The sequence below is a fragment of the Oncorhynchus tshawytscha genome, linkage group LG26, assembly GCF_018296145.1.
Source record: "Oncorhynchus tshawytscha isolate Ot180627B linkage group LG26, Otsh_v2.0, whole genome shotgun sequence".
NCBI lineage: Eukaryota > Metazoa > Chordata > Actinopteri > Salmoniformes > Salmonidae > Oncorhynchus > Oncorhynchus tshawytscha.
This window is the reverse complement of record NC_056454.1, coordinates 876,997-900,408: the sequence shown is the minus strand read 5'-3', so window position 1 is coordinate 900,408 and position 23,412 is coordinate 876,997. Positions and strand designations below refer to the sequence as shown.

General features: G+C 40.8%; 1 protein-coding gene across 3 annotated transcripts in view; it reads right to left on the bottom strand.

Annotated features, from left to right (window-relative positions):
- The window catches only part of tbc1d4 (TBC1 domain family, member 4), a 151,752-nt gene that overhangs the window by 24,465 nt on the left and 103,875 nt on the right, over nt 1-23,412 (bottom strand). For 2 of the 3 annotated variants that reach the window (XM_024388629.2, XM_042306887.1), the window contains 6 exons: nt 22,062-22,214; nt 14,673-14,821; nt 11,663-11,875; nt 2,524-2,688; nt 2,082-2,240; nt 1,448-1,692 (listed from right to left, as the gene is read on the bottom strand). In XM_024388629.2, the coding sequence (XP_024244397.1) occupies nt 1,448-1,692; nt 2,082-2,240; nt 2,524-2,688; nt 11,663-11,875; nt 14,673-14,821; nt 22,062-22,214 (1,084 nt within the window). The remainder of the gene's footprint in view (nt 1-1,447; nt 1,693-2,081; nt 2,241-2,523; nt 2,689-11,662; nt 11,876-14,672; nt 14,822-22,061; nt 22,215-23,412) is intronic. The other variant, XM_024388630.2, reaches the window with a different exon arrangement.

The window sequence follows — 23,412 nt, the reverse complement described above, 5'->3', positions numbered from 1 at the left end:
CCTAGCGAGCGCCTAAAAAGAAAAAGAATCACAAATCAAAAGTTAACTCACCCAGTTACTAACAGTGGAAGGTTTGTCAACATTGATAAAGAAACAATGGAGAAAAACATTCCACCTGTGTGAACTTTGGGTTGGCCTTAGCAGAGCCCAATAAGAACACAGTTAAAGGCCTGAGAGGGCAGTGGTTGGCCATAAACCAGCCCTTAGTTGCCAGATAGATTAAACATTACCACGCCTGCTTGTGCATTTACCAGTCAGAACAGGCTACATGGCTAAGCTAGTAATGTATAGCCAAGACTAACAGAACGAACAGTACAGTTTGGAAGGTTTGGATATGGGGTTGGTTGTTGTTTGCTGTATGTGATAGTAGAGCGGTGGCCTGAGGGAACACACCTAATGTGTTGGGAGAAGTGTTATGAAATGAAATGTTACGTAATATTTGAAATTGTATTTAACGGCTTTAATGTTGCTGGACCCCAGAAAGAGTAGCTGGGGAACCTTAACAAAAACAAATAAATACATCATCGTCATACTTCCCAGGTGAGACCCCCTTGTGAGATTGTTTTATTTTCAAGGGGAATGGAACCCACCTCCTACCCACTGTTGCCCTAGCTTCTGTCTTTAAAAAGGGGGGAAAAAACTGAACAGAGCTCGCAAAAGTGGAACGAGCCCTGACATGAGTGGCCAATGATTCACTGACACAAGCGTCACTATGTACCATTTGTGCCAGGATGTTATTGTGTTGAATTATTTGTGGTAAAAGTGCTAGCAAGTTGTCATTGTTATCACATACAGGTAACTGCCTACATCAAGGAAACCAATCACTCAATCAAATGTATTTTATAAAGTCCTTTTTACATCAGCAGTTGTCACAAAGAGCTTATACAGATACCCAGCCTAAAACCCCAAGAACAAGCAATGCAGATGTAGAAGCACAGTGGCTAGGAAAAACTCCCTAGAAAGACAGGAACCTAGGAAGACACAGAGAGGGGTGGCCAGTCCTCTTCTGGCTGTGCTGGTGGAGATTACATAGTTCTTGAAGATGTTCAAACGTTCATAGATGACCAGCAGGGTCAAATAATAATATCAGTTGTTGTAGAGGATGCAACAGGTCAGCACCTCAGTAGAACATTTCCGTTGGCTTTTCTTAGCCGATCATTCAGAGGTCGAGACAGCAGGTGCGGAAGAGAGATATCATTTTATCCCTTATTTACTAGTAGTTTCTTAGGTAATACCATATAAACACCAGGTGAATACTAGATTAAAGTACCAGATTTTTTTTTTTTTAAACTGGGCTTTTAAATAAAGCATTACCGAAATGTCCTCTTAGAGGTCCAGCAAACACCTCCCTCCCTCCCTCCCTCCCTCCCTCCCTCCCTCCCTCCCTCCCTCCCTCCCTCCCTCCCTCCATCCATCCATCCATCCATCCATCCATCCATCCCCCTACCTGTAGAGAAGTCATGTCAGGCCTGTATTGTCTGCGGAAGCCCAGGTCGTACATCAGGAACTTGAGCATGTCAAAGGCCTGGTCCTCACTCATGTGCAACAGCAGGATACCTGCCACAAAGCTGATGCCCTGGCAGTAGCCCACCTCAGTGTCTAACAGAGAGTAGGCCTTGAGCAGATTGTAGAGGGACAGCTGCCCTGCACCCAGCTGGGCTGAGAAGTACTGGTGGGTGGGGAACGTCCGACCTATTGAATTCATTCAAATAAGAAATAAATACACCAATCAATCAATTGGTGTGTGTTTGCTTTTGTGTGGGTATGTACTAGAGGAGGCTGGTGGAAGAAGCCATAGGAGGACAGGCTCATTGTAATGGCTTGAATGGAATAAATGGAACGGATTCCATATGTTTGATACCCTTCCATTTATTCCATTCCAGCCATTACAATGAGCCTGTCCTCCTATAGCTCCTCCCACCAGCCTCCTCTAGTACATAAACAAGCATGTGCACACATGGAGTATTACTGGGCAGTGAGCTGCTTCAGCAAGTCCTGGTGGAGTGTGTGTGTATGCATGTGTGCCAGCGTGCATGTGTGTCTTTGTTTGTGTGTGTGTGAATGCATGCACGTGCACATACCCAGGTCAACTAGTATGGAGTGCTGCTGGGCCGTGAGCTGCTTCAGCAGGTCTTGGTAGGGGGTGTCTGGGGCGTGGCGGCCGGGGGGCAGACGGTGTCTCAGGCGGTGCTGCTGGGAGAAGAGGAGCCACACCTCCCCACGCCTGCCCTTAGGGACACCTGGGGACAGAGATGAAGATGTTTTGGAGTACAGAGCGTTGGATGTGTCAGGAGTATGGAGAAAGTGTAGGATGTGGTAGGAAGATAAACACATTACATTACACATGCAATACATAGATTAGCAAAGACAGGCAACCATACTAATACAGACATACAACGCGCACACACAAGTACAAACAACAGACATGTGGGGCAGCTGCAGAAAGAGGGGGACTTCAGCACACACACGGACCACCCACCCACCCAACACACCTTAACCCTTATCGCTCTCTCTCTCGCTCACCCTTAGAGATTGCATTGTGGACCTCCTCTTTGTCCAACGGGACGACCTTGGCTCTGCCCGGAACGCTCAGCTTCCTGTCCCAGAAGGCTAGCACGTCTTTAATGCATGTTCCCACTTCCTGGTAGTCCAGCTTCATCTTCCGGATGTGCAGCTCGTCTCGACTTGCTAGCGGAGAGAGGTTACACAGAGAGGTCAAGAGGTCAGAGAGAGATCAAAGCAGTGTTAATTTCACCAACAAAAATAGTGACGAAAATGTTACATTTTTCAGTGGCAAGTGACAAGATGATAACTGGCTATATAGACCCAGAAAAAATTATAACTAAACAAAAAGATTTTTCATTTCAGTTGATGAAAACGAGACAATTATCTCTGTGACTAAAATCTGACAAGTAAGTGGACTTGACAAGAGTTTTTGGAGACATTAAGAGCTTTTCAGTGTTATTTGTTTGGTCCAATGAAAAGCATGAATGACATTAGAAGAATTATAGCCTCTGCCGAGTCCCCAATAACCGGATGTTCCAGTTTTCAGGGGAAATGGAAAGGGAGCCTGTGCACGACATCTGCTTTTGGATGTTAACAAGCTGACACTCCATCTTAAATTAGATTGGTTGAACAGTGCAGAACAGAACCTCCTAGACAGTTATTTTCTTCTTCTCGTCAAGACCAGTATGTAGGGGGATCTAGTATCAGGTGTTTACTTAACGCCTACTACGCTAGTTAGGTTAGCAGAATTGTAAGGCTTTCTCATTGCAATGTTGCAATGCAGTGTAAAATAAATACCATGCCCAAGTCATTCACGAGTCACCTCTCTGTCCGGTAACTGGACACCAATTTGGTTGCAACGAATCATTGACGAAAAAGGGGCAACATTTGGAGCCACTTTACTTATCATGTTGATTCAAACAAGACCAAATTCAACGTTTCCACAGGAGAAGAAAGGATTTGCACCAACAAGTTGACAGGGAAAAATACTACAAACCTCAAGAAACATCTGAAAGTGCATCATTCCAATATATACGCTCATGTAATAACAGATTGATAATGCTAGCTAGTTAGGTTGCTTCAACCTATCACACCACTACTTACGACAGAAGTTTGATTACAATATAGCTACAGTATGCCAAGGGGCAGGGCTCCAGACTGCTACCACTGTCGCATTCTGCGTGTTTTTGTCGCTGGGGCCTGTTTTGCTGAGGCCTGCTCCTGTGGTGAGCGAGCCACATGATTTGGGCTCCGGGAGAAAGAAAAAAGGCTACTGATTGTATAACATTTCAAAATCCAATTGCGGGAAATACATAGCTTTGGAAGCAACTACTGTTGTTCTATGCTTTCTGTTTTCAAATCTCTGCTTTCAAATCTCTTAATAACGAGTTCAATAGGAACTATTTTACGACCAAGATATTTGAGATGGCTTTAAGATCTGAAACACACAATTGCGAGTGCATAGGGTAGCAGGCTATAACTGCAAAAAAAAATTAGGACATTACATTTGATGTTAGATTAATACATGACTACAATACATGCAGTGGTGGAAAAAATATCCATACTGGAGTAAAAGAAAATATACCTTAATAGAAAATGACTCAAGAAAAAGTGAAAGTCACCCAGTAAAATACTACTTGAGTAAAAGAAAATATACCTTAATAGAAAATGACTCAAGAAAAAGTGAAAGTCACCCAGTAAAATACTACTTGAGTAAAAGAAAATATACCTTAATAGAAAATGACTCAAGAAAAAGTGAAAGTCACCCAGTAAAATACTACTTGAGTAAAAGAAAATATACCTTAATAGAAAATGACTCAAGAAAAAGTGAAAGTCACCCAGTAAAATACTACTTGAGTAAAAGAAAATATACCTTAATAGAAAATGACTCAAGAAAAAGTGAAAGTCACCCAGTAAAATACTACTTGAGTAAAAGAAAATATACCTTAATAGAAAATGACTCAAGAAAAAGTGAAAGTCACCCAGTAAAATACTACTTGAGTAAAAGAAAATATACCTTAATAGAAAATGACTCAAGAAAAAGTGAAAGTCACCCAGTAAAATACTACTTGAGTAAAAGAAAATATACCTTAATAGAAAATGACTCAAGAAAAAGTGAAAGTCACCCAGTAAAATACTACTTGAGTAAAAGAATATATACCTTAATAGAAAATGACTCAAGAAAAAGTGAAAGTCACCCAGTAAAATACTACTAGAGTAAAAGTGTTTGGTTTTAAATATACTTAAGTATCAAAAGTACTAATCATTTCTCATTCCTTATATTAAACAAACCAGATGGCATGATTTTTAATTTACAGTTAGGCAGCAGCACACTCCAACACTCAGACATAATTTACAAACAAAGCATTTGTGTTTAGTGAGTCTGCCAGATCAGAGGCAGTAGGGATGACCAGTGATGTTCTCTTGATAATTGGACCATTTTCCTGTCCTGCTAAGCATTCAAAATGTAACGAGTACTTTTGGGTGTCAGGGAAAATGTATGGAGTAAAAAGTACATTATTTTCTTTAGGAATGTAGTGGAATAAAAGTAACAGTTGTCAAAAATATAAATCGTAAAGTACAGATACCCCAACAAGCTATTTAAGTAGTACTTTCAAGTATTTTTACTTAAGTACTTTACACCACTGGCAGTGGGTATTATATTTAGTGTTAGCGATCTAGCTAATGTGTTTTGAGTATTCCACTTCCTCAATTGGTAAATTAGCCCCAAAATGAATGATGCCTTGATATTAGTGCACATAAAGATGTAAACACATCTCTTTTGAACAACAAAATTGGAAAAATTCTGGAGCCCTATTTTAACAGTAAAATATAACAATAATACCCTATTGTCAACGCACAATTCATGACATATCACTGGATTAGGTTGCCTATCAAAATATCTTGAATCATGCATTCCTGCTTGGACATGTCAGAATCTAGATGAAACAACATATTTCTTAAATAGTCGACCACCTCAATAGTCTTACACAGTCTAAAGCACTGTATATGATTTTATAGGGTGATGTGTTTTTTTCTATTGCGTGGAAAAAAACATGTGCGACCAAATCATGGGCTGGTGCCACGAACTGAAAAAGTTAAGGGGAAAATGTTAGTCTGGAGCCCTCTCAAGGGGTGGGATTTTGTATCTGCTGTGTTATTCTGCCAATTTGGCTGTTGGGAAGAAAATCATGCGAACGGATGTTATGCCGAAAATGATGTTGGTAGGACAAGGCTATATGTATGTTTGTGCTCATGGAAGTCAGTGATTTATGTTTACTGTAGGTTAATGAGGCAATAAAAATGTGATGTGACTAAAATGGCACTCTGTTTTAATCCTTTTGACAATAACTAGACTAAATAATTTGACAGTTTTACGTGGTAATAGTGAGGTGATTGGTCAAATTTGCAAGCCCTCTCTTGAAATGCAGAACATGGTTGACTTTGCAAAATTCAAAATTACAGGTCTCTCTCATCTTTTTAAGTGGGAGAACTTGCACAATTGGTGGCTGACTAAATACTTTTTTGCCCCACTGTATCGTATCTGTTCTTGGTTCTAAATTTCTTGAATGGGGCATCATTATTTAAGATGGCTAGGAAGGCATTTAAAAAAAAAAACAGGCATCCTCTACCGACGGGATGAGATCAATATCCTCCCAGGATACACCGGCCAAGTCGATTAGAAAGGCCTGCTCGTTGAAGTGTTTCAGGGAGCGTTTGACAGTGATGAGTGGAGGTCGTTTGACCACTGACCCATTACGGATGCAGGCAATGAGGCAGTGATCGCTGAGATCTTGGTTGAAGACAGCAGAGGTGTATTTAGAGGGCAAGTTGGTTAGGATGATATCTATGAGGGTGCCAGTGTTTACGGCTTTGGGGAGGTACCTGGTAGGTTCATTGATAATTTGTGTGAGATTGAGGGCATCAAGCTTAGATTGTAGGATGGCTGGGGTGTTAAGCATGTTCCAGTGCAGGTCGCCTAGCAGCACGAGCTCTGAAGATAGATGGGGGGCAATCAGTTCACATATGGTGTCCAGAGCACAGCTGGGGGCAGAGGGTGGTCTATAGCAGGCGGCAACGGTGAGAGACTTGGATTTTTAAAAGTAGAAGTTCAAATTGTTTGGGTACAGACCTGGATAGTAGGACAGAACTCTGCAGGCTATCTTTGCAGTAGATTGCATCACCGCCCCTTTTGGCAGTTCTATCTTGTCTGAAAATGTTGTAGTTAGGGATGAAAATGTCAGAATTTTTGGTGGTCTTCCTAAGCCAGGATTCAGACACAGCTAGAACATCCGGGTTGGCTGAGTGTGCTAAAGCAGTGAATAAAACAAACTAAAACAAACAAAAGGAGGAGTAGGATAAGGGTATGGCTAAATGCAACGAGAATTGGTCGTCTAGAACGTCTGGAACAGAGAGTAAAAGGAAGTTTCTGGGGGCGATAAATAGCTTCAAGGTATAATGTACAGACAAAGGTATGGTAGGATGTGAATACAGTGGAGGTAAACCTAGGTATTGAGTGATGATGAGAGAGATATTGTCTCTAGAAACATAATTGAAACCAGGAGATGTCATCGCATGTGTGGGTGGTGGAACTAATAGGTTGGATAAGGTATAGTGAGCGGGACTAGAGGCTCTACAGTGAAATAAGCCAATAAACACTAACCAGAACAGCAATGGACAAGGCATATTGACATTAAGGAGAGGCATGCTTAGTCGAGTGATGAAAAGGGTCCAGTGAGTAGTGAGGTTGGTTGGGGTCACGGTGATCCAGACAGCTAGCCGGGCCATCGGTAGCAAGCTAGCATAGGATGGAGGTCTGTTTTTAGCCACCTCGAGCGTTTCCGTCGGTAGGATTAGTGGGGTTCTGTGTGGTAGAGGGGATCAATCAAATTCGCAAAAAAAATAGAGGCCCAAGAACAAAAAAAATGTCCGATAGATCTATTCAGATAGCAGCCGATAGGACAGCTAACAATTAGCGGACCGCAGATGGGCGTTCAGGTAACGTCGCGACGGAGGAGCCAGCTGGATAACTCCCTCGGGCAATTAACGTCGGTAGTCCAGTTGTGAAGGCCCAGTGGGGCTCCGTGTTGATAGTAAAAATGGGTCCGGATAGGTGATTGTAGCCCAGGAGTGACTGATGGAACTCTTCAGCTGGCTAGCTCCGGAATAATTGTTGTTTGCTCCGGGATCGACGTAAGCCGATAGTCACACGGATAGCAGCTAGCTAGCTGCGAGATCCAGGTATAAATGTCCAGAGCTTGCAGTTGAAATCCGGTGACATGGAGAGAAAATTAGGTCCGGTATGTTCCGGTACGAGCCGCGCCGTACAAAACTGGCTATAGATTTTCGAGCTAAAGGATAGCTGATGACCACAAACCGTGGTTAGCTGAATACTAACGATTAGCTAGTAAAGAAGCTAACTAGCTTCTGGTTAGCTTCTGGCTAGCTTCTATGTCCTGGTAAATAATACTTTTAAAAACAAATGTATAAATTGGTGAGGCGGGGTTGCAGGAGAGTGATTTGAAGACAAGTTTATGGAAAAGAAAAAATATATAAAAAGATATGCTAAAAAGAAATGCTAAGAAAGTTGTATGTATATATATATATATATATATATATATGGGACACGACAAGACGAGGACAAAATACATCTGACTGCTATGTCATCTTGGTGACATCAGACCAGAGAATCTGGCCACCCTAACATAAAGGCCTGATTGGTAGAGTGCTGCAGATATGGTTGTCCTTTTTAAAAGGTTCTCCCATCTCCACAGAGGAACTCTGGAACTCTGTCAGAGTGAACATTGTGTTCTTGTGCACCTCCATGACCAAGGCCCGTCTCCCCCGATTGCACAATTTGGCTGGGTGGCCAGCTCTAGGAAGAGTCTTGGTGGTTCCAAACTTATTCCATTTAAGAATGATGGAGGCCACTGTGTTCTTGGGGACCTTCAAAGCTGCAGAAATGTGTTGTTACCCTTCCCCAGATCCTGCCTCGAAGCTCTATGGACAATTCCTTCGACCTAATGGCTTGGTTTTTGCTATGACATGCACTGTCAACTGTGGGATCTTATATAGGCAGGTGTGTGCCTTTACAAACCATGTCCAATCAATTGAATTTACCAAAGATGGATTCCAATCAAGTTGTACAAATATCTCAAGGATGATCAATCTGTTTTTATTTTTAATACATTTGCAAAAAATGCAAAAAAATGCCTCATCTACACACAAAGACATGAAGGTCAGTGAATACAGAAAATGTAAGATCTTTGAAAGTTTCTTCAAGAACATTCGCAAAAACCATCAAGCGCTATGATGACACTGGCTATCATGAGGACAACCCCAGGAATGGAAGACCCAGAGTTACCTCTTCTGCAGAGGATAAGTTCATTAGTTACCAACCTCAGAAATTGCAGCTCAAATAAATGCTTCACAGAGATCAAGTAACAGACACATCTTAACATCAACTGTTCAGAGGAGACCGTGTGAATCAGGCTGTCATGGTCGAATTGCTGCAAAGAAACCTCTACCAAAGAACACCAATAATAAGAAGAGACTTGCTTGGGCCAAGAAACACGACCAATGGACATTATCCCAGTGGAAATTTGTCCTTTGGTCTGGAGATTTTTGGTTCCAACCCCTGTGTCTTTGTGAAACACGGTGCGGGTGAACGGATGATCTCTGCATGTTATGGTGTGCTTTGCTGGTGACACTGTCTGTGATTTATTTAGAAATCAAGGCACATTTAACAAGCATGGCTACCACAGCATTCTGAAGCGATACATCATCCCATCTGGTTTGGGCTTAGTGGGAATATAATTTGTTAATCAACCAGACAATAACCCAACTAGAGGTCGACCGATTACGATTTTTCAATGCCGATACCGATGATTGGAGGACCAAAAAAAGGCGATACCGATTAATCACCCAATGTTTATGTATATACAGTTGAAGTACGAAGTTTGCATACACCTTAGCCAAATACATTTAAACTCAGTTTTTCACAATTCCTGACATTTAATCCTACTAAACATTCCCTGTTTTAGGTCAGTTAGGATCACCACTTTGTTTTAAGAATGTGAAATGTCAGAATAATAGTAGAGAGAATTATTTCAGCTTTTATTTCTTTCATCACATTCCCAGTGGGTCAGAAGCTTACATACACTCAATTAGTATTTGGTAGCATTGCCTTTAAATTGTTTAACATGGGTCAAAAGTTTCAGGTAGCCTTCCACAATCTTCCCACAATAAGTTGGGTGAATTTTGTCCCATTCCCCCTGACAGAGCTGGTGTAACTGAGTCAGGTTTGTAGGCCTCCTCGCTCGCATTCAGTTCAGCCCACAAATTTTATATAAGATTGAGGTCGGGGCTCTGTTTTTTATAAAAAAATTATTTTACCCCTTTTTCTCCCCAATTTCATGGTATCCAATTGTTTTTAGTAGCTACTATCTTGTCTCATCGCTACGGGCTCGGGAGAGACGAAGGTTGAAAGTCATGCGTCCTTCGATACACAACCCAACAAAGTCGCACTGCTTCTTAACACAGCACCCATCCAACCCGGAAGCCAGCCGCACCAATGTGTCAGAGGAAACACTGTGCACCTGGCAACCTTGGTTAGCGCGCACTGCGCCCGGGCCGCCACAGGAGTCGCTGGTGCGCGATGAGACAAGGATATCCCTACCGGCCAAACTCTCCTTAACCCGGACGTTGCTAGGCCAATTATGCGTCGCCCCACGGCCGGGGCTTTGTGATGGCCACTCCAATACCTAGACTTTGTTGTCCTTAAGTCATTTTGCCAGTATGTTTGAGGTAATTGTCAATTTGGATGCTGCTGCTTCAAGATGTTGCTTCAATATATCGACATAATTTCCCTTCCTCATAATGCCATCTATTTTGTGAAGTACACCAGTCCCTCCTGCAGCAAAGCACCCTCACAATGATACACATGATACTGCCACCCCCGTGCTTCAAGGTTGGGATTATGTCCTTCGGCTTGCAAGCCACCCCCTTTTTCCTCCAAACATAACGATGGTCATTATGGCCAAACAGTTATTTTTTTGTTTCATCAGACCAGAAGACATTTCTCCAAAAAGTACCATCTTTGTTGCAAACCATAGTCTGGCTTTTTTATGGTGGTTTTGGAGCAGGGCTTCTGCCTTGCTGAGGGCCTTTCAGGTTATGTCGACATAGGACTTGTTTTACTGTGGATATAGATACTTTTGTACCTGTTTCCTCCAGCATCTTCACAAGGTCCTTTGCTGTTGTTCTGGGATTGATTTGCACTTTTCGCACCGAAGTTCGTTCATCTCTAGGAGACAGAACACGTCTCCTTCCTGAGCGGTATGACGGCTGTGCTGTCCCATGGTGTTTATACTTGCGTACAATTGGTTGTACAGATGAACGTGGTACCTTCAGGCGTTTGGAACTTGCTCCCAAGGATGAACCAGACTTGTGGAGGTCTACTATTTTTTGTGGAGGTCTTGGCTGATTTGATTTCCCACTGATGTCAAGCAAAGAGGCACTGAGTTTGAAGGTAGGCATTGAAATACATCCACAGGTACATTTTCTGGAGTTTTCCAAGCTGTTTAAAGGCACAGTCAATTTAGTGTATGTAAACTTCTGACCCACTGGAATTGTGCTACAGTGAATTATAAGTGAAATAATCTGTCTGTAAACAATTGTTGGAAAAATTACTTTTGTCATGCACAAAGTAGATGTCCTAACCGACTTGACAAAACTATAGTTTGTTAACAAGAAATTTGTGGATTGGTTGAATGAGTTGTAATGACTCCAACCTAAGTGTATGTAAACTTCCGACTTCAACGGTATATCCTTTCAGATATCTAATGTAACTCTAGCTATTATCCTCTCAGATATCATACTCTGACTTACGATAACTACGTTCTCTCATATCGAACTCTGGTGAATTGCCAATGCCAACTTTTTTCATGTCCTGAAATTGTTCAAATGCTATTTTAGGCATAAAGATTAGATTTAGGGTTTGGGTTAAGGGTTAGGGAAAATAGGATTTTGAATGGGAAAACGTGTGTGTGTGTGTGTGTGAGAGTGACAGGGGGTTGGGTACAGGTGTAAGCAAAGAGACAAGTTTCCTTTGTCTCTGCATAATAGATGACTAAAGCTCCATTCTATTCTCACTCACCCTCCAGTCTCTGGTTCTCCTTCTCCATGCGTAGCAGCAGTATCTGCTGGTGGATCGCCGTCTTCCATAGGGCCCGGTAGTGCACCGCCGTCCTCTTGGGCCTCTTCCCAGTGAAGGTGTCACCCGAGGTAGGCAGTAGGCTGGCCAGGGGGTCCAGACTTGGGTCGAAGGAGTGGGGGGAGAGGGGCAGCAGGTCCATGACATCACAGTGGTCTGAGATACAACATATCCAAATAACTGCAGTCATTTTTATTTGTCAAGCAAATAACTGTCGGTCTCACGGTAATTGACCGAAATTAACATAAACCAATTTAGCATCTCCTGGCTTCCATGCATTCCCTACAAGCATATCATACAGACCTTTGGAACATCTACATTTAAAAAATAATAAATCCATGTAATATAGCCTACACATTCCCAATAAATCCATTATGTATTTTAGACAGGTCTAAAGAAACATGATATGGAGAAAATGTAGTCTATTTCCGAAGAACAGAATATCATACTCTGAGTTGTCCTGATGTTGTCCTCATAGCCGTGATGTGGCTATGTCATATGGCTGTGGGCTACACTAGTTCATTTAGTAGACAAGACTTGCTTAGAATACCGTGGCATCGTTTTATAGTATGAAGAATACAATTGAATAAAGCTGAATAAAATAAAGGATATTTAAGGGAGTATGCACACGAGGCCATTCTGTGTTGAGCTGTTAACAAAGAAATAGCTATTCCTATATGCTTAATTTAGAGTTATTAATGTAACTTTAGTTGTTCTACAAACATTGGGCTATATGTTTTGATTTTTAATACTTTGTAAAGCAGCATGATGCGACTAATGATGATTTGAAAAAAGTTGCATGAGCTCTGCTTTGTTTTTGCTCAGGCTGTACACACTACATCAGTCTCTCATTCACCATTTGAAAAGCACTTGATAATGCCTAGAATTTCACAGTGGCATTCCCTTTGTGTGGCCGTAATGCACCCTAAAAAAAATCCAGGCCTTTTGCAGCAAGTGGCCGTTGTGCCCTTCTCCAAATCAAATCTCAATCACGTGATTGGGTCTTTCTCACAGGCTACAAGTGAAGACAGACACATCTGGGTTGCAATTGCGCGCGTCCTTATTTCCGAGGTGCATATTGAAGATATTGGAAGAACTGTCCACGTTTACTTTTCATCATCCAACAAGATGAGTAGGCCTCACAAACAGAAAACGCACTAGCCTATGTCAATCTACTATCCCCATTAGTACAAAAGTCAATCTATTCTATTCTCTGAGAGAAATAAATATTCCAAACATTGTCTGGGACAGTTGTGGGATGCGATAGATCCCAAATTTATACGACCACTAGCTTCAAAAACACTGTTTTATGCAATGTGGCTGATGCAACAGATCAGAAGGTTTAGCTTAAAATGTTGATAAACTATTAGGCTATTTCTTCACATTATAAGCGCAGCAATGCACACATGGTAGTGGGCTATAAGCACGTATGTTCCATTAGCAGGAAAACACGTATCAAAAGTGACCGCAAACCTGATTATGCATGTAATGGTTTTATTATAAAATATGCATATTTATGTTGAAAATTATCTTACGAAATGGGAAACTCACATGCTGCTTATGTATGCCAGTTAGGTTCTACACTCCTTGTAAAACAGGTTAATTTGCTTAATTTTACGAAGTTATTTGGCCACTTTAGTTGTGATACAAACCCATTCAAAACATATAGGCCTATGGGTTAAGGCTACATGAGGTGTGCGACTATGACAAAAAAAAAGCTTTGTTTCTTTTGCTGGGCATCATTCATAAGTGATGATATATAATTCACATGTGATAGGCTAATATTGTCACCCATCAGACTATTCTTGATTTAATCTTGTATTTACATATACTAACTAATATATATGTGAAATTTGTTTTGATTTAGAATGGACCATTACCATGCACCTGTATTGAAACAGGGTCATGCGGGAAAAAATACCTGCCATCTGTGCACATAAATGGAGGATGCTTTTCATGCCAGCCAGGTAGGCTATACTCCTGTTGTAAATATAAGCAATGTGCTTAATATTAGGAAAGTTCGGAAATACATTTAGTAGGCCTAGCCTATAGAAAGCTGATGGGATCCTCCTATTTTTAGTAGAGGCCACCACTGTTTTCTCGCGCAATTTCAAAGCCTATAGAAATGTTACGCAACATGAGCTCATGGGCTCTCATGAAGTGTTTGATTAGATGTTCGATTACATTTGCATTGATGTCAGAGTGATTTAAGGGACAATCGAGTGCTGAGTACCAGGCAGTTAGCAAGTTTGGCAGGCTACTAATGACCACCAGCAACAGAGCTTGGAGAATCGCCTAATAAGCGTGACTGAACGGTCACGTGGATTTTGACTGCCTTCATGACTCGTGACCACCGTAGTGGTGGTAATACGGTCACCGCAACAGCCCTAGTTGTAAGTCGGTCTCTTGCAGGCATAGTGTTTTAGTGTTTGAGAGGACACAAGAGTTCAAGGATATATATGCTAATCATCACAATGTTTCATCACAAATTCATTATACATTTCAACTTTGCTGACTATATTGCGAGCCTGTTGTAATTCTGCACTAAAAGTACTGTGAGCGGGAATGCATTGTATTGGGTATTGTAATCTGATTATGCCGTTCTTAATTGCCCGATGGGAAAAATAAAGTTGGACTGAATTGAGTTTAATTGAATTGTACCAGTGTCTTATGGATGGTTTGTAATTACAAACCATCTGTGCTTGAGATGGGGAGCTACACTGGGGATTCGGGAAAACAGTTTATTTTTACCTGCTACACTTTTGCCACCGTGAGCTACTTTATTAAGTGTTCTCGGGTGTGAAAATAGAATTTAACCTAATTTTACACTGAGCAACGCGAGCCTCTCGCGGAGCCGTGCTGCTTGTGCCTAGGTTTCATTGAAATAATATAGCAGCGTCTCACACTGCAAAAATGACTTGTCCAGTGTAGCAAGCCTGTTACACACACACACCTGGGTGCTGCATGGATGTGGGCTTGTTCATGGGCGAGGCGACCCGCAGGAAGATCTTCTGTCTCCAGGACACTTTGCGGATGTTGAGGGGTACACTCACACTGTCACTGCTGCATCCAGATAGCGTCCTCTTCCTGCCCTCCCCATTACTGATGGGCAAGGGGAAAGGATAAAGAGGGAGAAAGGGAGGGTTGAGAGAGCGAGAGGGGGGGCGAGAGGGAGCAAGAGAGGGAAAAGGAGGGAGATAGTGAAAGAGAAGAGGAGTGGGCATGTCACAAATACAAAGGCACGTAAACAAACACCCACACACTGATAGTAGTATACACATGCAGTCTCTCTCTCACACACACACACACACACACACACACACAGACACTTAATCTCAACATTGAGACAGACAGATGCTAATCAACAGAATCTCCCAGTCTGTACTGCAGAAGGGTGTGTGATTAAACCACCAAGACAAACCAAAAAGGAACACTTCTCACAACAAACAAAACATTGATTGAAAACTGATTCACACATAAATATTGATTAATAAAGCAGAAATTAGTACAATAGATCCATAATTAGTACATAAAACAAAAGCAAACACCAAGACAGAGGCAGCCATTGTTACATGGATGTTTGGATCATTTCCTTGGGAAAGAAGAAGTTGAGTTTGATGGGAGAGAGGAGAATAGGGATAGGAAGCTGATTGATCTATTTCAAGACTAAGATTCCGTCTGAAATGGCACCTTATTGTGCAAAAGTAGTGCAATATATAGCAAATAGGGTTCTATTTCGGACACACCCTATGTTTCTCAATTGTTTATCACACCAAAGGTTAAAGCCACAGTCTGTAACATGTCCCTACCATCAAAGAGTGGGCAACAAACAAGATAAACTGTTTTTAAATGTCAAAGAAATGTAGACATGACCTGAAAATGTCTGCAGTTAACACTAGACAATACATTTCAAAACATGTAACCTTGCGTAACCCTGGATCAGATGACAATTGATACTCGGATTAACAAGATACTGTCTAGTCATGAGGCACTTACTTCACTGCTCAAGAGACCCGAGTAGAGAATAACAGGAAGCGACCTCATAGAGCGAGGTCAAGGCTACGGGGACACTTTTGCTGAGACGGTGGTGGTGCCCCCATATCCTATAACAGTGTTGCATAATTTTGGGAGGTGGTTCGACTTGAGATTGTAGTGAATCTCTGGTTTCCATGTGGTCAGGAAGTGAAAAAAACTCCCCATTCCTTAATGATTACAAGCATACCCATAACATGATGCAGCCAAAACTATGCTTGAAAATATGAGAGAATGAGAGTGGTACTCTGTAATATGTTGTATTGGATTTGACCCGAACATAACACTTTGTATTCAGGACACATAGTTCATTTCATTCCCACCTTTTTTGCAGTATTACATTAGTGACTTCAAATCAAATTGTATTTGTGCTTGCAAGCCCCTAACCAACAATGCAGTTTTGAGAAGAAAAAAAAAAGTAAAGATTTTTCTTTTTTTTTTAAATTAAAGAGTGACAATAAAATAACAATAACAAGGCTATTTACAAGGGTGGCGAGAGGGAAACACAGGGTTGACAATAGGTGAGTTAAGCTGGGAATATACACAGTTTTGGTTAAATATAGGACTGTGAAGATTAGCATCAACATGCATACAAAACAAGACAAGGAGCATATCAGCACCCACCCCTACTTCAGAAAAAAATGGTAGAATCCAACAATAGAAACAACATTAACAATAAAATTTTGCCATTACAAAAAAGGGTGAAAGATGAAAGTACAATGCTTTCAGAAGGTATTCATACCCCTTATTCCACATTTTGTTGTGTTATAGCCTGAATTCAAAATGGATCAAATATATTTTCTCACCCATCTACACACAATACCCTATTATGAGAAAGTGAAAACGTTTTTAGAAATCTTTGCAAATGTATTCGAAATGAAATACAGACATCTTATTTACATAAGTATTCACACCACTGAAGTCAATACATGTTAGAATCACCTGGAATGTACAATATTTGCCCGTTATTCTTTAAAAAAAATCCAAGCTCTGTGAAATTGGTTGATCATTTCTAGACAACCATTTTCAAGCAATAGATTCTCTAGCAGATAACATTCATTGTCTTCTTCGTAAGCAACTCCAGCGTATATTTGGCCTTGTGTTCTAGGTTATTGTCCTACTGAAAGGTGAATTCATCTCCCAGTGTCTGGTGGAAAGCAGACAACCAGGTTATCCCTGAGGATTTTGCCTGTGCTAAGCACCATTTCGTTTCATTTTAACCTAAAAAGCTCCCTTGCCAATGACAAGCTTACATTACCCATAACATGATGCAGCTACCACCATGCTTGAAAATATGAGGAGTGGAACCTAGTAATGTGTTGGTTTGGATTTGCCCAAAACATAACATTCAGGATATAAAGTTAATTTCTTTGACACATATTTTGCAGTTTTACTTTAGTGCATTGCAAACAGGATGCATGTTCTGGAATATTTTTTATTCTGTACAGGCTTTCTTTTGTTCACTCTGTAACTTAGGTTGGTATTGTGGAGAAACGACAGTGTTGTTGATCCATCCTCAGTGTTCTCCTATCACAGCCATTAAACTCAGTAATTGTTTTAAAGTCACCATTGGCCTCATGGTGAAATTGCTGAGCAGTTGTCTTACAACCTGGAATTAAAATGGATTTTTTTCGGGGGGTTTGCATCATTTGATTTACACAACATGCCTACCACTTTGAAGATGCAAAATATGTTTTATTGAGAAACAAACAAGAAATAAGACAAAAACGGAAAACTTGAGCGTGCACAACTATTGACCGCCCCAAATTCAATACTTTGTAGAGCAATTACAGCTGCAAGTCTCTTGGGGTATGTCTCTGTAAGCTTGGCACATCTAGCTACTGGGATAAAAAAAAAAAAATTCAAGCAAAACTGCTCCAGCTCCTTCAAGTTGGATGGGTTCTGCTGGTGTACAGCAATCTTTAAGTCATACCACAGATACACAATTGGATTGAGGTCTGGGCATTGAAAAGACATTCAAATGTTTCCCCTTAAATCCCTTGATTGTTGATTTAGCAGTATGCTTAGGGCCATTGTCCTGCTGGAAGGTGAACCTCCATCCCAGTCTCAAATCTCTAGAAGACAAACAGGTTTCCCTCAAAAATATCCCTGTATTTAGCCATCCATCATTCCTTCAATTCTGACCAGTTTCCCAGTCCCTGCCGATGAAGAACATCCCCACAGCATAATGCTGGTGTTCTTAGGGTGATGAGAGGTGTTGGATTTGCGCCAAACATAGCATTTTCCTTGATGGGCAAAACCCTCAATTTTAGTCTCATCTGGCCAGAGTACCTTCTTCCATATGTTTGGGGAGTTTCCCACATGCCTTTTGCCGAACACCAAACATGTTTGCTTATTTTTTTCTTTAAGCAATGTTTTTTTTCTGGCCACTACCGTAAAGCTCAGCTCTGTGGAGTGCACGAGTTGAAGTGGTCCTATGGACAGATCTTTGGTCTCTTTGTTGCCGCTCTGATTAATGCTCTCCTTGCCTGGTCTGTGAGTTGTGATGAGCAGCCCTCTCTTGGCAGGTTTGTTGTGGTGCCATATTCTTTCAATTTTTTTTGTAATGGATTTAATGGTGCTCTGTGGGATGTTAAGAACAGGTGTATATATACTGAGATCATGTGACACTTAAATAAAGTCCACCTGTGGGCAATCTAACTAATTATGTGACTTCTGTAGGTAATTGTTTGCACAAGATCTTATTTAAGGCCTTCATAGCAAAGGGGGTGAATACATATGCATGCACCACTTTGTTTTTTTTAAACAAGGTCTTTTTTTCAACAATCTCAATAGAATCCATTTTAAATTCAGGCTGTAACAACAATATTTTGCTGCAAAGAGACAGAATCCCCAGATCCTTTATTCTGGTATTGCCCCTCTGTAGCTTGTTTCTGGTCACAGGTTCAGGAATGGTTAAAAATCACAACATTCACTTAAAATTAACCTTGTAAATAGCAGTGTAGGGTGATTTGGAAAGCCATAGTCAATCAATCAATAGTACAATAATACTTGAAGGAAAGTTTTTCATCTTTAGCTCACAATCTGCGAATACTACAGTGGTTCCTCCTATAAAAGTTGCGTAATACTGCGGCACACCTTGCGGCATTCTGTGGCACGTCATTTAATTCTCAGCCATTTTTTATGTTACTGCAAGTTATTGCTAGTTTGACCACCAGAGGGCATCTTTGAGAAGCATTTGATAGTCTTCCATATTGCAGGCACGTGGGAAACTGGGGTTCAATTCCCCAACGGGGAGGAAGGAGTAGACTGTCCTTGTAAATAAGAATTTGTTCTTAAATTATTCCATGTGTTATTTCATAGTTGTGATGTCTTCACTATTATTCTACAATGTAGAAAATAGTAAAAATATAGATAAATCCTGGAATGAGTAGGTGTGTCCAAACTTTTGACTCGTACTTGCTTAATTAATTATATTAATATTATGGTGTTTCTATTCCATTAAAAATGAATAACCCTCTGGGTAAATTCAGTCCGTTTCGCTCTCGGAGCATACACTGGACATTCGGACCAAGGAGTACTGTTGATTTGAGCATTCTGGCCTTACAACAGCAGTCAAGCACCCAAGCTAACCTTGGCTAGCTTCCTAGCTACTTCCAGACACAAATGAGACCACTGACCATTTTACTCGCCCTAGCACAGCTGGTTAGGCAGTTTTCATGTTATCCAGAGGGCTGGTGACTAACTGTGCTGCTGGAAACAATTTAATTGCATTTTTTTGCCAACGTTTACTGACACCGTCCATATTCAACAGGTGTTGAGCGAACATAAATTCATTATTCTGCACTCTAGCACACTCAGACGAGAGGGCTCTGAAATCGGTGTAGATAGCCAGAGCGAATTTACAAATGTACCCAAATGTCCATTGAGTACACACAACGACTATACTATTTAGCTAATCTAAGAATGACGGGAATTATCAAGTTAATTAAGGTTGGGTAGTTAATTAGCCTTTAGTTAATATACTGGAAAGTTTGATGTATAACTACTAATGTTAGGTAGCTAGCTAACATGCCGGTACCTACTGCTGTAATGATATGCTATGTGGTTCGTAAGGACTGCGTAGCTAACAAATTGTCAGCTAACATAACGTGTACGGTAACTTATTTGAAAAGTCATTACTTTATTACATTGAGTACCAGGCTACCCCAAGGTTGCACTCTATCGACTCTAAGGCTTCAGCATGCTTTTGATTCATAGTCGATAGCGCACTGGACATCGGGGAAGAAGGTTGAGGGTTCGAAACCTGCTCCCTGATTTGTTTCATTTGAAGTCATGCACAATTACTGTGTGATGATGGCATCTCAGGTAAGCAGCACTGGGCGTTCTTCCATCCAACTTCTACATAGCTAGTAGTTAGCTCCTACGATTCAGTGTCGGTTCATAACATCCTACTATATTACATAGCTACATACATACCGTATATAACATTCTACTATATTACGTACAGTTGAAGTCCGAAGTTTACATACACCTTAGCCAAATACATTTAAACTCAGTTTTTCACAATTCCTGACCTTTAATCCTAGTAAAAATTCACTGTCTTAGGTCAGTTAGGATCACCACCTTATTTTAAGAATGTGAAATGTCAGAATAATAGTAGAGAGAATTATTTATTTCAGCCTTTATTTCTTTCATCACATTCCCAGTGGGTCAGAAGTTTACATACACTCAATTAGTATTTGGTAGCATTGCCTTTAAATTGTTTAACTTGGGTCAACTGTTTCGGTTAGTTTTCCACAAGCGTCCCACAATAAGTTGGGTGAATGTTGGCCCATTCCTCCTGACAGAGCTGGTGTAACTGAGGCAGGTTTGTAGGCCTCCTTGCTCGCACACGCTTGTTCAGTTCTGCCCACAAATTTTCTATAGGATTGCGGTCAGGGCTTTGTGATGGCCACTCCAGTACCTTGACTTTGTAATCCTTAAGCCATTTTTCCACAACTTTGGAAGTATGCTTGGGGTCATTGTCCATTTGGAAGACCCATTTGTGACCAAGCTTTAACTTCCTCACTGATGTCTTGAGATATTACTTCAATATATCCACATAATTTTCCATCCTCATGATGCCATCTATTTTGTGAAGTTCACCAGTCCCTCCTTCAGCAAAGCACACCCACAAAATGATGCTGCCACCCCCGTGCTTCTCGGTTGGGAAGATGTTCTTCGGCCCGCAAGCCTCCCCCTTTTTCCTCCAAACATAACGATGGTCATTATGGCCATCGTTATGGCATCATGACATAATTTTATGGAATTTTCCAAGCTGTTTAAAGGCACAGTCAACTTAGTGTATGTAAACTTCTGACCCACTGGAATTGTGATACAGTGAACTATAAATTAAATAATCTGTCTGTAAACAGTTGTTGGAAAAATGACTTGTATCATGCACAAAGTAAATGTCCTAACCGACTTGCCAAAACTATAGTTTGTTAACAAGAAATTTGTGAAGTGGTTGAAAAACGAGTTTTAATGACCCCAATTTAAGTGTATGTAAACTTCTGACTTTCAACTGTAACAATAATACATTACTGAACATAAACTCTTTAATCCCAACCCTCAGCCACGCTCTCAGCACATCCCACCTACTGTATCACCATAGACCACCCTCGTTTGGTTTCCATGTATATTCTTAAATTGTGCTGTGATGTTTTACATACGTTTTGAACGTTGAATATATTTTAGATTTTAGATTCTTCAAAGTATCAACCCTTTGCCTTGATGACAGCTTTGCACACTCTTGTCAATCTCTCAACCAGCTTCAAGCGGTAGTCTTTGAACAATCTAAATAGAATGAGATAAATATATTTGGACTTTTTTGGTTCCTACATGTTTACCTTTGTGTTATTTCATAGTTTTGATGTCTTCACTATTATTCTACAATATAGAAAATAGTAAAAATAAAGAAAAACCCTTGAATGAGTAGGTGTGTCCAAACTATTGACAGGTATTGTATATGTATCAGAAAATCTGTAAAAACAAAAAAAAGATGTGTCCTCTGAAGGGAGGGGGAGTGTTGGATGGGTTAATAAAAATACAAAATAATACAAAAACAAACAACAAAATGTGGAAAAGTTCAAGGTGTGTGAATACTTTCTGAAGGCATTGTAGATATAGGGCAGGGACGAAAAGCCACGTGTTAAAATATTTAGGTGGACGCAACGAATAACTGCTGCTGACATCCCACCGACAAAACATGCCCCCCAACCAACCCCTCCTCCCATTTTCTCTGCCATCCCTGGCCGGTAATTCAGGTGTGGTCAAAGCAGGGGGGCGAGCATGCACCCCCTCTCACCTCCAGAGGGTCCTGGTGTCGGCCAAAGACCCCATGGACCCGAAGGAGCCCTGGTAAAAGCTTTTCAGGAAAGTGGGAGCGGAGAAGGAGGAGGAGAGACTGAAGTTGGACTCGCTCTCCGACACGCTGCGCGTTCTCGAGGTGGGCACGGGGCTGGGATGGTGTTCAAAATAAAGAAACCAAGGTTATTGTGGAATAAATGTGGTCTGGATGCAAAATGAATGTTCATTAAAAAAAAAAGAAGAGTCATGCCATGGGCTGGTGACATTATGATGTTGACTGTGTTTGTAGGGTCTGTTCTGTTGGTTGTGTTCTTTTTGTGTTGTGAAAAGAATGTTCACCAGCAGAAACTAGACCGGATTGACTCATTTTAAAGGGAATCAAATCTGTTATGGTGGGAAAGCCATTCACATAATATGAAATTGAAGAATGTAAAATAGATGACATTGTTGATGTAGAACAGATGATGGGTGCATAAATGATTTGTCAGTTAGTGACATACTCATTAGTGTGGACTTTCCATGACAGTTAGTTTTAGCGTCTTAAAGCTGAAATCCACATAAGGAGAACAGTGCCACTGTTCACCCCAGCACATTCATTATTGTTTTATAGATGCAATGTAGGAGAGAAGCATCCAGCATCCTGTAAACATAGATCTTTTTTACAGTAAATACTCTGCTGTTCTATCACGTGTGCAATGAAATCCGAGGGAAAAAACTGTGTTAGTTGTTTAAAGTAACTTCCTTGCTGTTGTAAAATGGATGTGTCAGTTTCACCATTACGAATTCCAGCTTAAAAACAAAACTTTCCATCAATATTTCAATAACAGTAGCTGTCAATGTGTCATTGCTAGCATTAGCCCCTAAAGAACATATTTCACATTCAAGTACAATATGAGGTGCTATTTTATAAAAGGCCCTATGCCAATCTTATTTACATCACAAATAAAGCATGTTTCCTCATCACAAGATGCTGTCTATACACAAAAGTTGACTAGGGCAAATCACCAGGCTAGAATGAGAGAAGCTTCAGAAGATCTGCATCTACACACATAGAAATAGAACAAACAGAATAGTCATTCAATTTCTACGTCTGTGCACGGTGCTAAATTGCCTTCAAAAAGTATTCATGCCCCTGGAATTTTCCACATTTTGTTGTGCCATTGCCGGAATTCAAAATTGATGGCATTTTTTTTCCCTTACCCATCTACACGGAATACCCCATAATGACAAAGTGAAAACACATATATACAGTGGGGCAAAAAAGTATTTAGTCAGCCACCAATTGTGCAAGTTCTCCCACTTATGAGAGAGGCCTGTAATTTTCATCATAGGTACACTTCAACTATGAC